The following is a 14886-nucleotide window of genomic DNA, read 5'->3' as shown; positions in this document are numbered from 1 at the left end:
GCATCAGGAAGATGCTCCCACGTTTGATCTCCTGAACACATAGATGTCACCTGCACACTGACACCTGGCACTTTGCAACTAGTCCACCGAACCCACCTCACTGGATTGTGGTGAAGGAAAAAACGTGTGAGGGAAGGGATCGTGCACAACACCTTCCACAGACAAATGGAATGAAATAAAATTGTATCTGCAAGCTGCCAGGGGAAAAGTTGGGCGATGAAGAAGAAGAAGAAGAATAGAAATGGTGAAAATGATCAAGAACATACCAGAGAGTAAATCCTATTGAACTCATTAGAACTTAGTTCTGAATAAAAATGCTTAGGATTGCAGTGTAAGGCTGCACAGTCTTTAACCAAAACAAAATAAAATAAAAAATTCTTTCCAGTAGCACCTTAGAAACCAACTAAGTTTGTTCTTGGTATGAGCTTTCGTGTGCATGCACACTTCTTCAGTCTTCAACCAGTTACTTGGGAGTAAACTCCACTGAATACAGATCGCCTTATAAAATAACTCCTTTGACACTTACCTTTGTATGTTGGTACTGTGGTCATCTTGTCATCGGAAGAATACTTCCGTTCCTGGGGCAAGCAAGGAGGCACTCGATTAATGGGGTAAGGGTTGTAGTCTTGCTTATACGTAGACAACAGGTCCATAGCTGCATTACTCTTGAAATATTGTTCAGGCGGCCTCAGCTTTATAGGCGACACTTCATGAGGGACGTAATCTCTCCTGTAAACAAGAACGCCGGCATGGCTCACTTGTGTTAATATCTAGAACCGAGGAAAAACATGTGTCTGTATTGTGCCGGTTCTTGAATAATGTTCTCGGACAGGTTTAACACCCCTGGAAGCTGGCAGGGGATTTGGGTGACAAGCCAGCCTGTTCCTGCTACTTTGATTTGTTTTAACTGTTCCTAATGTTGAATTTTAGGTTATTGTGACCTGCCTGGGGACCTGCTGATGAAAGGGAGGTAATAAATTTAATAATAATAAATGATAATAATAATAATAATAATAATAATAATAATAATAATAATAATAATAATAATTTATTTGTACCCCACCCATCTGGCTGGGTTTCCCCGGTCACTCTGGGCGGCTTCCAACAAAGATTAAAAATACATTAAAATGTCACACATTTAAAACTTCCCTGTAGAGGGCTGCCTTCAGGTGTCTTCTAAAGGTTAAATGTTACTTATCTCCTTGACATCTGAAGGGAGGGCGTTCCACAGGGCGGGCGCCACTACCAAGAAGGCCCTCTGCCTGGTTCCCTGTAGCTTTGCTTCTCGCAGTGAGGGATAATAGTCTTTCAATTTTTTTTACACCCAAGTCCCATATCTAGCCTAAATATGCACTTGAGGATACACTTTTTATTCCCCCCCCCCTTGATATATCTGTATGGTGGTAATCAAGCTGGGAATCTGTAGTGGGTCCTAACTTGGCAGTTAAAGGCCAATCGTTTAAAGAAAAAGAAACTCACAAGCGTTGTGCTTAGCAGGACATTGCTGCTGCTGCTGCTGCTACAGTATTATTGCTGCTGTTTACAAACTGTGCTCCCTTCTCCACCCTGCAGCTTCTTCTTCCAAGTCTAATGGAGCCCCATAGATAAGGCTGCATCCATACGTTCTTGAGTATCATAGCTAGGGACAGTTCAAAAACCTCCTGTTCTGCAAGAATTCTCGGTTTATAGACAGGGGCTCTGAGATTACATCTGTGAGCTCCTTTAGCACCCTCGGGTGCAGCTTTATCAGGCCCTGGGGATTTGAATTCATGGCAAAGCAGCTGGGTGTCCCCCTTGCCAACTGTCAAGCCTTGCTCCGCAATGGCTGTGATTTAATATTTTTTTATGCTCTGTGCTCCTTCGATGGTCCGCTCACCATAATAAACATTGGGTTGATCTTCCCCTGTCTCAGTTTATGAGGCCAAAATATGGCTGTCCAAATGTAACCAGGGTGTTGCCCAGAGGTATTAGTGTTACTGAGAAAGGGCAATATCCATTCTGCGCTCTCCATTCAGCAGGATAACAAACCCTCCATCATTTCCCTCCTCGAGTCCCGAAAATCAGGACTTCACCCCACACGGGACTGCAGCACAAATCTTTTCCCAGGTATGTCTATTTCTTGGCTCACAGATCCCCATCACTCGCCATTTTGTTACCTCATCGTGGAAATGCCCTCCATGGGTACTGGCTGCTTATTGTACTCTACGACGGGTTTGCAGGATTCTCTGGGTTCAAAGTTGGGATAAAGTGGGTACTTGTCTGTATACTCAGTAAGGAGACATGGCTTCTCGTTCATTTCAAAGGGTCTGGTTAGATGAGGGCAACGATGGCGCCTGGAGGAAGCACAAAGGTTAGGAATTAGATGGCGTGCAAAGCAAGAACTTTGTCTCAGCTCAGCTCAGAAAACTGCTTCCAGGGACAGTGCTGAGGGCCGAGACATGTAAAGGTAAAGGGACCCCTGACCGTTAAGTCCAGTCGCGGACGACTCTGGGGTTGTGGTGCTCATCTCGCTTTACTGGCCGAGGGAGCCGGCGTACAGCTTCCGGGTCATGTGGCCAGCATGACTAAGCCACTTCTGGCGAACCAGAGCAGCGCACAGAAACACCGTTTACCTTCCCGCCAGAGCGGTACCTATTTATCGACTTGCACTTTGACGTGCTTTCGAACTGCTAGGTGGGCAGGAGCTGGGACCGAACAACAGGAGCTCACCCCGTCGCAGGGATTCGAACCGCCGACCTTCTGATCAGCAAGCCCTAGGCTCTGTGGTTTTACCCACAGCGCCAGCCGCGTCCACATGCCAAGACATGTGACATAGTAATGAAGAAGAGATCCTTAGAGCACGTGTAGAGATCCTTTCCCATGGCATAGGTTCACCAGAACTAGCCCTAAAACACTTTGCATGGGGGAGAAGAGGGATGGCAAGCCTTCCCAGCCACAGAAGTATGGTTTCCTGCCAAGTTTAAATGCGAATGCTTTTCAGTTTTGAAATTAATTTATACCTCACCTGTGAAGTAAGGCAACGTTGCTGCTGCCGCTTCAAATGTGGGAACCTTAGGCAAAACCGCAAATGAAATAAATCCCCTTGGGTCTCAGGGAATATTGACAGTTGCATCCAGAGATAAGTCTGCCTTTCCTGTGTTAAAATTCAGTGGCCCATGCTGTTGACCTCCCTCTCCCTCTGCAGAAATCCAAAAAATGCTGGAATGCCTACAGGTGATTTAATGGGAACAATCTGGAACATTTCTAGCTGAGAGAAGGTTCTGGTCCCAGGACTCTGGAGCAGGGATGGGGTTGGAATTCAGTTTGGTTTGCATTACCCAATTCACAGTTCCTAAAACAGTACGCAAACCAAAATGCTGGTATTCAGTTAAAATTTGCGCTTCTCCAAGATGAGGACAAAACGATAAATACAGGGGGAAATAGTAGGTTAATGTGAACTGAAACCATAACGAGGCAGAAGGAAGTCTACAATAAAAAATAAGTAAAGAGATTCAACCCACACCGAAGGTTCACAATATACAAGAAATACCAATACAGGGTAGAATCATATTAAATAGAATCTATAAGGTGATAGGTATTGATGTTTAAGTTATCATTCTGTTATAGTTAAGTTTTCTCAATTTGTATCTTTTTTGTTGTTGTTGTTTCCTTTCCTTTCCTTTTCATATAGGTTATTAGTGTATGTATTTGTTAACTATGTATTTATATGTTTTTGCTAATAAAAAATAAAAAATAAATAAAATTTTGCGCTTCTCTTGAGTTGAAAACTTGCAATGAAAACTTGTGTATAAGGAGAAAGTATGCTCCCCAAAAAAGCATATGCGTGAAATGCATATTAAAAGCAATACACAAACTGAAGTGTAGGTGGGTTCCCACGAGGCAAGACACAGTGGTAACAGCAATAACCTTTATTGAGCTAACAGAACTGGACAACAGGGGCAAAGCAACTGCTTATATACATTTCTGAAGGCCTGGGCCACTCCCACTGCCAACGTGATTGGCTGTCTAAACTCCCAAGCTGCGAATCATGACTCAGAGTTTTAAGGGCCAAAGGCAGAGAGGCCTAAATCCTGAAATGTTCTGTGATTGGACATCATGTATCGCAGGCACGTCCAACAAGTAGATCGTGATCTACCAGTAGATCACTGGATGTCTTGTGGTAGATCCCAAAGAAGCTGAACAACTTTGGCTCCCCTAAAAAAAGCTCAACATCTTGGCCTTGCACCCCCAAAAAGCGGGGCTTTCCTCCTCCATCAAACAAGCTCAACCTTTTTGACCTGAACCCCTAAAAATGGGTCTTTCTCCTTCCTAAAAGAAGTTCAACAACTTTGATCTGAACCCCCAAAACGAGGATTTCCTCCCTAAAAAAAAAGCTCAACAACTTTGACCTGAATCCCCAGATCACTGCCAATTTTTAACTCTGGAAGTAGATCACAGTCTCTTGGGAGCTGGCCACCCCTGATGTATCAAATTAGAGAACAGCGGCTCAGGATCCTTAGTCCAGACTCAAGCTCAGGCAAACACAGACCACTGAATACATAACCCAAACATTAGGTTAAATTGCTTCAGACCATCGCAGAGACACTCTATTGTAATTTAATGTTAGAAAACACGCTTTATTTATGGCAGTTGGTCTCAAGTACCAACTGCCCACAGAACTGGCATCTAGTTGATCAGAAAGCCACACATTTTTGTACTTGTGACTTACATTGTCGAAGCAGCCTGATGCATGACATCATCTGCACACAAGTGAACTTCCAAGTTCACGCAGATCATTAAAAGGTCATTAAATAGCGGTGCAAATCGTAAAGCACTAGCCGTGAATCCCCAGGGCAAGCTCTGAACCAGCTCAAACATTCTTCTCGCTGACCTGAACAAACTTCCTTTCCCAAGTCAGGCAAAGAGAAATATTCAAGCCAAATGCATTTTTTCTTTTAAGTACAGCAAATTTCTGGCATTGTTCTGTATCTGAGTGACTTTGTTCAAGTTGGCCTGATCCTTTTTGTCATCTGAAGAGAAATTAGCCACTTAAAAATAATTAAGTCTCTTATCCCCCTCTTCTCTTTGCAGCTGTTACAAGAACAACCTGAACTTACTGAGGAGAAAATAAGAGTTGCGTCCAGTGAGCTACTCGTGCGTTTAGGGGGGCGGGGAGACAAGGAATATTCCAGCTCTTTTTCTGTGTGGAGGGGCTTGTTTGGTGCAAGCCAAATGACGGGGGGTTGTGGGGAAAACGTGGCAAGAGTTGGATTCTACCTACCTATCTCTTATGGTGCCACTTCTTCTAAGATCACATCGTCATGACCTTTGTCATTAGGTGTGATATGAAGAAAATATTTATTTTCAGAGATGTATTATGCGGGCCTCCTAAACCTTACTCTCCAGAGGTCTGGATGATGTAGCTATGACTTGCCTACTTCATCATTCCAAACAATATCTTGTGAGGTAGGCTAGGCAGAGAGAGAGAGAGAGAGAGAGAGAGAGAGAAACTGGCCCAAGCCATCCCAGAGAGCTTCCTGACTTGGCAGGATTTGAACCCAACCCTCTCCAGTCCAACCAAGCACTTTTGCCACTGCTTCTCTGGCTCTCATGATGAAGGTCATCATGAGGTGGGATGAATACCCACAGCCCCAACTGCCAAGTCAGTTATACCAATCTTATTTATCCACACCATTTGTGTTTTCCATATGTATATCCAGTGAGGAACCTCAGGCCTCTCTTTTGCCCTTGGGGCTCCCCCAAGCCACACCCTTTACTGGTCCTGCTCCACAGCTTCCTGGATTGCTTTGGCCTGGCTAGAACGTCCCATGATGTGAGATAACACTTTTTGCTCGACCAGATAGAGGAGGGAGAGGTTAGCATGGTTGGAAGGGAGTTGAGTGCGCAAAGTTTAGCATCGTAGCCTTTGCCCCATCCATCCCCTCCTGGTCCTATTCACCACTGGAATGCAGGCCTCCAAGAACAACAACAAAAATTGTTCCCCATCCCCGATATAAATGATCCTCATCCCAGGGCAATCCTTTCCACATGGAGACCCTCATATTTGACAATATGGGCAAGGTAGTCATGCAGTCAGGGTTAGCAGAAGCACATCTCTCCAGGTTTCTAGATTGCTTCTGGCTAGAGCTAGGCGAGATATCAAAATATATCATCCAAAAGCAGTTTGAAGTCCATTTTGTGATATCAGCTTCATAATTTTTGACCTGGCAATATTTCACAAATATATCATGATGTGTGTGTGTTATGCAAAAATTGCAATGTGGGAAAAACCATGAAGCCAGCCATTGTCTCTACAGAGCTCCATCCTTCTTTCAGACATTGTCATATATCGCACAGCTTCCCAAACTGTGTGTCGTGACATGACATGTTAAGTGTGTCAACTGCAGTGTGCCACACGAACACCCCCCGTGCTCCTCTCAGGGTTGGAAAGGGGTTAGTTTAACCTCTGGTTCACTAGTATAAGTGAATTACTGAATTATGAAATGATGCATGTCTAAAAAGTGTGTCACCAACATGAAATGCTTAGAATATATCAGTGTATCGCGGTGCTTAGTTGGTGATATATCATGATGCTGGAAACCAGGTATCGCCTAGCCCTACTTCTGGCCTGGCCATTTCAACAGAATCATCTTACTGCTTCCTGCCCCCCTTGACATGGCAGAGGATTTTTGGGGGGTGCTCTGTGTTTATACAGGAAACTCTTTGCACTGCATGGTAGAATATGTATGTCGGCAAACACTCATGGGCTATGGAGGAGAATATTATTGGTATCAACCCACACCAAGGAAAATCTTTAATCCATATCTTTGCTAAAGTATTTTAAAGCACCTTCTGCAGTTAAAAGTGTCGCTGTATTGCATTGTCTGCCTTGAAGCGATATTGCTAGCTCATCTTCGGAGCCTACGATGATTTGGCTGGCTAAAAACACATGGCCCGCCAAGCTGAAATAGGCTTTTCTGTAACACCTAGAGCTGCAGAGGTTCTTTATGATCCGTGCGCGGATGGTGCGGAATAAATATCTTTCATTTCACGAACTGATAGTGACGAGTGCTATCCTGCTTCCTTTATGACCTCGACTTTGCATTGTTAAAATCACCCCTAGTAATTAGAAGTGAATTGGGTGGATTTCTATATACGCTTGGCCAAAGTCCTGGGCCCCAAGTTGTCAGCTGGTGTGACGAGATGGAGTGCCATTAGAAATGGATCTGACAGCATCTCAAAGGTTCACCTTCTTCATGAAACAAGGGCCTTTGTGACACGAAATTGGGGAACGAGCCTCAGGAGCACACAAGAACCAAGCACCATGGAAGTGTTGTCTTGGGGGGGGGGTCTCCTGAGGCCGCAGCCAGTAAAGGATGTTACTAGAGACCCAAATTCCTGAACTGGGACACTAATAAAGCAAAAAAATGAGGGCTACTGAATATTCATAGAATCGTAGGGTTGGAAGGGATCCCAAAGCTCTGCCAGTGCCAGATTTACATATAAGCTAAACAAGCATTAGCTTAGGGCCCCACTCTCTTGGGAGCCCCCAAAAAATTTAAAGGAAAAAAAACCTGGATGTACATATCCAAAATATAAGATAAAAAACAAATAAAATAAAACCTACATACAGCAACAGTGGTTTGTGTTGTGTAGGCTCCTCTGATGTAAGTCATGGCCCCCGCCTGCTAGCCTGCTCCCTAAAATACCACTGGTTTGTTCCTTTCTATATATAGGGTGCCTACATTCTACATGGCAACATGTGCAAATGGCTTTAGATACCTGTTAGGTCCATAAATTACCATATAGCATGTATTCATCACAAAAAATCAGCAACAATTTGTTGTCGAAAAAGGACAGCTGGACATAGAAAGGGCCCCATTACCTTCAGTAGCTTAGGGCCTCATCAAACCTAAATCCGGCCCTGCCCTCTGCGATGCAGGAATATGCAGCTCTGCCATGTGGGGACTGAACCTGCAACCTTGAAATTACCAGCACTATGCTCTAACCAACTGAGCTATCCAGGCCCTGTAATTCAGATTTTCAAGACGCAGGGATCATGTCCTTGTAGGAAAGTGCTCAAAAGTCTCGTATAAATTGCATGATGTCACACAATTACCAGATTATGATTTGTGTATGGGAATGGGTCAATCTGTCAGTTTTGATTTCTTTCAGTTTCTCATCCCCCCCCCCACCTTAAATACAGTTCTCCACATTTCTACATCAGTTTGAATTTTTTTTAAAAAAATCCTCATGAATATTCACCAGCATTTTAGTGTGACTGTCTCCTCATATAAACGTAGGTGCATTTTAGTAACTATCACTTGGAGAATTGCACTGCAAAATCTGGAGAACTGTGGGCTTTGAAGAACGGCTGGGTTTGTTTTGGGAAGCACAGATAGGGAAATGCCATTAATTGTGAACGGAACTGAATTTTCCCCGACCCTTATTTACGTAGAGACACTTGGGAAACTGTAACATGCTCACAGTTGCCCATGTTATGTACACACAGGTATGCACACAGCTTTCAGACAATTCCCTACCAAAAATTTCCTGCTAGGAGTGGAGTTTGCATGTGTGTAGCTGTGGCCAACAATAGCTCTACCATCAAGTTTGTGGGGAAACTCTGCTGTATCCCTGAAAAGACCCTTCAGAGAGAACTCAGTGAGCCCCATGCGTAAGCGGCATGCACTTCTGCAAATGCCATAAGAATGTGGCTAATCTGCTGAATCGGCTGCGGCTCCTTGAACCATGTCAAATGCCATACTTTTCCGTGTATAAGACTATGTTTTTTTCTTTTAAAATCATGCTAAAAAGTGGGGGGTCGTCTTATACATGGGTAGTGCCTAGGGTGGACGTTTGATTGGTTGCTGCCAAGGCTGTCGGTGGCTATTGTGCATGTTATTGGCTGCTGCGTCAATGGGTGGTGTTGATTGGCTGGCGCTCCAGCAGTTGGGCAGGCGATTGGCAGCTTCTACCGGCAATGGGACAGATGGGAGGCAGATTTAGTGACGTGTGCGAGTGAGCGACTTTCGGCAATCCCCTCTAAAAAAAACTCCATAACCCCGGGTAACCCCCCTCCCAAAAAGCTCAACAACTCTGTCCCATCCCCCATTTTCTTAAATTTGAGTCCCCCAAAATAGGGGGCATCATATATGGAGGCGTTTTATACACGGAAAATTACGGTACTGCACCAAAGGGTCCCTTTTGAGTGGCGTTTGAGGGGGCAGAAGGGGCTGGAGAGGGAAGAGAGATCCCAATGTGTACACAAAACACTGTGCAGAGTCTATTGCATCCCAACCATGTACTGAAGATAGGAAGAAGGCCTTCGAGCCATCTAACCAAATACTGTCTGCCCTAAATGGCACCAGCTCACTGAACTCAGAGGTCTTTCTCAGCACATATTACCTAGCATCAATCAGGGGCGTAGCGTGGGGGTGTCAGGGAGGCCGTGGCCCCAGGCTTGTGGATCAAGGATGTTAAGTTTCAAGAGGGGTCCTTGAAACTCGAAATACGTCCCTCTGAAACCGTTTGGTTATGTAGGGACACCACCCAGACTCTGACTCCCTGGCCACACAGTGGCCCTTGCCCAGTCTGCAACACCCGTAGGTTCCTGAGGGTCCGGCCTGACCTTGGCAGCCATCTCCTTGTTCATGCTAATGCCTGCCCTCTGTCCAGGCATCAGTTCACTGCCATATTTAGAAAAGTTATTTCGGTTTACGGAGGCAGTCCCAGCTGCTTCTCAGGGCACTCATTCCACAGTGGGGCTGCAATGCCTGGGGCATGTTCCCTGAACGCATCGATTCCATGAGCCAATGGCGTTCCAAGGTCCCGGTTGGCAATCACTGACAAGTTCCCTGTAACTCTTCCTTTCACAGGTACCCCCAGCAAGCACATATGGATCCTCGGCAGCAGTATTGTGTATTGGGCAAGCGTCCATGCAACTGTGAATCATTGGTCCGAGTATCCACCCCAGAGTCCGCTTATTCTGGTTGGGCCAACGAGGGATGCGTTGGGGTGTCCTCATGCCAAAGTTACAATGCAAAATCACTTCTCCCGGTCCTCCAGGCACCTTGCTGATTCACCTGGGCGAGAATGACCTGGTCACCCAAAAGAGCATCAGTCTAATCATGGCAGCAATTCCCACTGATACCACCATCTTCTGGTCTGAGCTCCTTCCGCGTCTGAAATGGAGAGGGGCTTTCAAGCCTTCTTGCCTCAGCTACGCCCTAGTAAAAATCAACAGGGCTATACGCAATAGGACCCTGTGTCTTGGTGGCCGAATGATAAAACATCCAGACATTAAATCTGACAAACTGGACCTTTTCAGAACTGACCGAGTGCATCTAACACCTATAGGGAATGAGCGCTGGTTGAGAGATGTGAAGCAGAGCCTTGAAGAGTGGATTCAGCTGTAGGTAGCCTTGGCGGTGAGCCTGCGATTCCGTGGTCTCAGGTGGCGGTTTTAGGTCTCGGGTGGAATCCTTTAGTCCAGGGGTAGGCAACCTAAGGCCCATGAGTCACAAGCGGCACAGGGGTTGTTTAACTGGCCCACGAGCCGCCCCGAACTGAGCCACCCGCTCGGCGAGTCCCCGGGTGCTGTGCTAAACTGGCACAGCGCAGGGCAGTGACTCGCTTCCATGCGGGCCGGAACTTGAGTCTGACGCCGGAAATCACGGGATCTCCACTGGAATGAACCGGCCCAGGCGAGGTAAACCTTGCCGACCCCTGCTTTAGTCTAACAATTACAGAAGGGGGTGAAGTGGTGACTCATCCCTTCCATGCTGGCGGCAATAGCAGAGTACCCCGTTAGAGGGGTCTTGAGGGGAGTCTCTGTCCACAAGCGTATGGCAAATGGGCCATAGAACTCCCCCCAGCATCATAGGAGGGGACCAGCTGTGTAAACGCACATTTTGCAGTGGTTCTTATTTGACCCTGCCATGCCTCAGACCCCCCAACAGGGGGCTGAGAGGGATACACGTCCAATGTCTATGCCAAGGTTTCCTACACCTGAAATTTAATAAAGTTGGGGCCATTTTAATCCCAAAATATGTTGGGTCTACTCCTTTGCCCTTGAGGCCTGACTCCCGGGGTAAGGGGGGACTGCGCCTGGGCATACAAACAACGGTCTACATTCTTCTTATTTTTTGAATATCCTTGCATATAAATTTCAAGGCAGTTTACAACTGTAAAATAAAAAAACTAGAAGCAAGAAAGGGAAACACCCAAGGCAGAAAGACCTAACAATTCTTCATCCAGCTGGAAAAGCTTGTCGAAAGAAGAACATCCTCAATTGTTTCCGGACACTACAAATACCGAATGCCTGCAATATCTCAACATTATAGGATTATTTTTATAAGATATATATACATGGGTATGCAGGATAGCTTACAGAGATAATGTAAGGAAGCAAAAGCATACATGTGCAACACATCACAATGTATCACACAGGAATATTAGATGTGGTAATAGCATTAAGAAAACGAAAACACATTGCAGATAAAGGCATATGGAAACGACAGCCCGTTGCTTTTAGACAGAGTGGTTTTGAAATAAAACTTAAAGGTGCAGTGAAAAACAACTCCTCCTTTGGGGAAAGCAAAAGTTTGAAGTCTCCACGCTTATGACTTTAATCCAAAACCTCTACAGGGTTAGCTGGAACTCCTGCAGAGCTCAGAAGCATTTTCCGGATGCCATGGTTGTAACATAGCGCTCTGGATGATAAACCTGATTCCACGAACGCTTCCCAAACGCTAAAACATAGACCAGCAGTTGCATGCACCAATAAACGCAAGTTGGCCATGAAAGCTGGCATTTTGCACATGCAACCAGGACAACACACACACACACAGACGCCATTCATTGGTGAAAAGAAAAGCCACTCTTAAGCACGTGCCAAATATCTCTTTTTACACCGAGGATCACTATCTGAGCATTACTGCCCCACCCTACACTGTGACATATTGAACAAGCTTGCATATATACCATACACTGAAAGCACATTTGAACCCAGGGGTCAGCAAACGTTTTCAGCAGGGGGCCAGTCCACTGTCCCTCAGACCTTGTGGGGGGCCGGACTATATTTTGGGGAAAAAATAATGAACCAATTCCTATGCCCCACAAATAACCCAGAGATGCATTTTAAATAAAAGGACACATTCTACTCATGTAAAAACATGCTGATTCCCGGGCCAGATTGAGAAGGCGATTGGGCCAGATCCGGCCCCCAGGCTTTAGTTTGCCTGCCCATGTTTTAACCCAAAGAATCCCGGGGACTGTAACTTGTTAAGGCTGCTGGGAATCGTTGTGCTGCGAGGGATAAACTACAGTCCCCAAGATTATTTGAGGAGAGTCATGTTCTTTAAATGCATGGTGCGACTGCGTACGCAACTAAAGGCTCTGGAGCCATTGCTGTATGCTATGTGCATTAGCTCTGTAACGGCCCGTCCCACACTGACATGTAAAACAGAGTATGTGATTAGGCTGACTGATTCATATTTGGTTTTTTTAAATGACTTTTAATATGCTTTTTAATCACATGATCAGACCTTGTGTACTTCAGTAGAAAAGCAGCAGCTCAAACATATTATTATTATTATTATTATTATTATTATTATTATTATTATTATTATTATTATTATTTCATCCATCAGAATAACCACTTAACATTACAATCCGGACAGGCAGCTTTATAAGGGTGTGGGGGGGTGGACAAAAAGCAAAATCCAGATCTTTATTGCTTAGCCAAAGGCCATCATCTGTCCATACAACAGTATGGTAAAACTTGAGATGCCACTCAAAACGGTTTTAAAACCAAGAGCATTGTTCATTGCAATAGCCTATATACATTGAATATCTATTACAATATGATTATTATTTTTAAGTTTACTCTTATTATTAATAGCAGCAAATAATGTCACAGGAAAGACAGGATCCTGCCCGTTCATAATCTAACTCAACACTTTAACAGCAGAGTTCACAGTCCCCTGCTATCTGACAATTCTCCATTGACTTTCACTATACTAAGCCATGCTGTCAGTCAAGACATGTGGGATTTAACTAATTCCACAAAAACCACAATTAGAAAACCAGCTAGATAAAACATGATCTTATGGGTCTGGTTTGTCCGCAAAAAGAGCAGCACATTCTGTCCTCCCCAATTCCTTCTGTTCCCCCAACCACTTTGCTACTAATTTATAGCTATGGCGACTCTATAGACTGCGCTGCAATACTTTATACGCCAGAGTTTCCGCCCCAGGGTGTCCAGAGACCTCGGGGCTCCTCCAGAAAATTTCCTCTGAACCATCCCTCTGAATGTTCAGAGGGGAAGCTATTCAGCCCTTCCAAGGTGAAGAGTCATATTTTCAGGGGTTTGAAGGGCCAAAGAGGAAACCGATGGACATCTTCCCCCTTTCTCTTATGTTAGCAGCTGCATCTGTTGGATCAAAAGCTCTTGAGCAAATAGAAAGACAAAACTGGGTGCAAGTCTGGAGCTACACTGTTTTGCAAAATAAAAACTTTGGTGTTCTCTAGTGCGGGTATATATATACGTAGTTTAATGGTTATTTTTTTAGGAAAGCAAAACCAAAGTTTTAAAAATGCACAAATCTGTGCACTGAACTGGCTCTGGCTGCTGCGATAAGAGTCAGCTGTGATTTATCAGCCACTGGGAGCATTTTATTAATTCCGAATGAGGTCAATAGTCTGAGAAGAGGACAGACATTGGAGCATGTTGTTAAAGACTCTCGTGAATGTCTCCTCTTTATAAGCTGCAGCGAGGCAGAGTCATCACAAGGTCAGCTTCTTTACTGTCAGCTCGCAGGGTCAGCAAAGGGTCCGCCATGAGATCATTACATTTCTCAAGGCAGACGGCCTGTCATGGCATTTGCTTAAAAACTTCCCTTTGTCTTTTGAAGGCTGTAATCCTAAACACGCTCGGGGCAGCCCTGCAAAGCAGAATTAACCGCTTTTTCAAGTCAATGACTTTGTCCTCCTTCCTGGTTTTCTGGTTTAGGCTCAATGGTACATGTGAAAGCCACCAGGGAGGTGCATCAAACAGCTAGACAAGTTGCAACCTTGCGAGTCCACGATTGGACCTCTGGAAAGGCAGGGTGGAGAACTGCATCCGGGCCTCTGGTGAAGGGATTAAGCCTCCCCAGTTTTCTTAGTGTAAAAAATCTTCCTGAAGCTGCTGTTTGCCCCAATGTGTTTTTCTTAATTTGCACCAGGAAAATGGCAGAAGGGGGGAGGGCAGGAGTATATACGTGTCCAGAAGAGGGCAACCAAAATGGTCCAAGGCCTGGAAACGATGCCTTATGAGGAACGGCTTAGGGAGCTGGGTATGTTTAGCCTGGAGAAGAGAAGGTTAAGGGGTGATATGATAGCCATGTTCAAATATATCAAAGGATGTCATATAGTGGAGGGAGAAAGGTTGTTTTTTGCTGCTCCAGAGAAGCGGACACGGGGCAATGGATTCAAACTACAAGAAAGAAGAGTCCACCTAAACATTAGGAAGAACTTCCTGACAGTAAGAGCTGTTGGACAGTGGAATTTGCTGCCAAGGAGTGTGGTGGAGTCTCCTTCTTTGGAGGTCTTGAAGCGGAGGCTTGACAGCCATCTGTCAGGAATGTTGGATGGTATTTCCTGCTTGGCAGGGGGTTGGACTGGATGGCCCTTGTAGTCTCTTCCAACTCTATGATTCTATGATATGTTAAATACTTTGAATAACGGTTATATACACAATTGGCAGATAGGGAAATGGAAGCATCCCCCCCCTTCTCTCTCGTGAAGATCAAGATATAAGGGTGACCGAGGGCAACATAGATATATTTATAATTTTGTGTATTATGAGGATCATCTTAATGTGTTTTATCTTCTTTTTCTCTTTAGTTTCCTTTATGGTTGATA

At 44.9% G+C, this 14886-nt stretch overlaps 1 protein-coding gene across 1 annotated transcript in view; it reads right to left on the bottom strand.

Annotated features, from left to right (window-relative positions):
* SAXO1 (stabilizer of axonemal microtubules 1) overlaps positions 1 to 14886 on the bottom strand; it is a 35504-nt gene that overhangs the window by 6117 nt on the left and 14501 nt on the right. The window contains exons 3-4 of the mRNA XM_033173081.1: positions 2157 to 2333; positions 527 to 729 (exon numbers count right to left, since the gene is read on the bottom strand). Coding sequence (XP_033028972.1) covers positions 527 to 729; positions 2157 to 2333 — 380 coding nt within the window. The remainder of the gene's footprint in view (positions 1 to 526; positions 730 to 2156; positions 2334 to 14886) is intronic.

Source organism: Lacerta agilis, chromosome 16 (genome assembly GCF_009819535.1).
Source record: "Lacerta agilis isolate rLacAgi1 chromosome 16, rLacAgi1.pri, whole genome shotgun sequence".
Classification (NCBI taxonomy): domain Eukaryota; kingdom Metazoa; phylum Chordata; class Lepidosauria; order Squamata; family Lacertidae; genus Lacerta; species Lacerta agilis.
The sequence above is the reverse complement of the archived record's forward strand: the minus strand, read 5'-3'. Positions and strand labels throughout refer to the sequence as shown.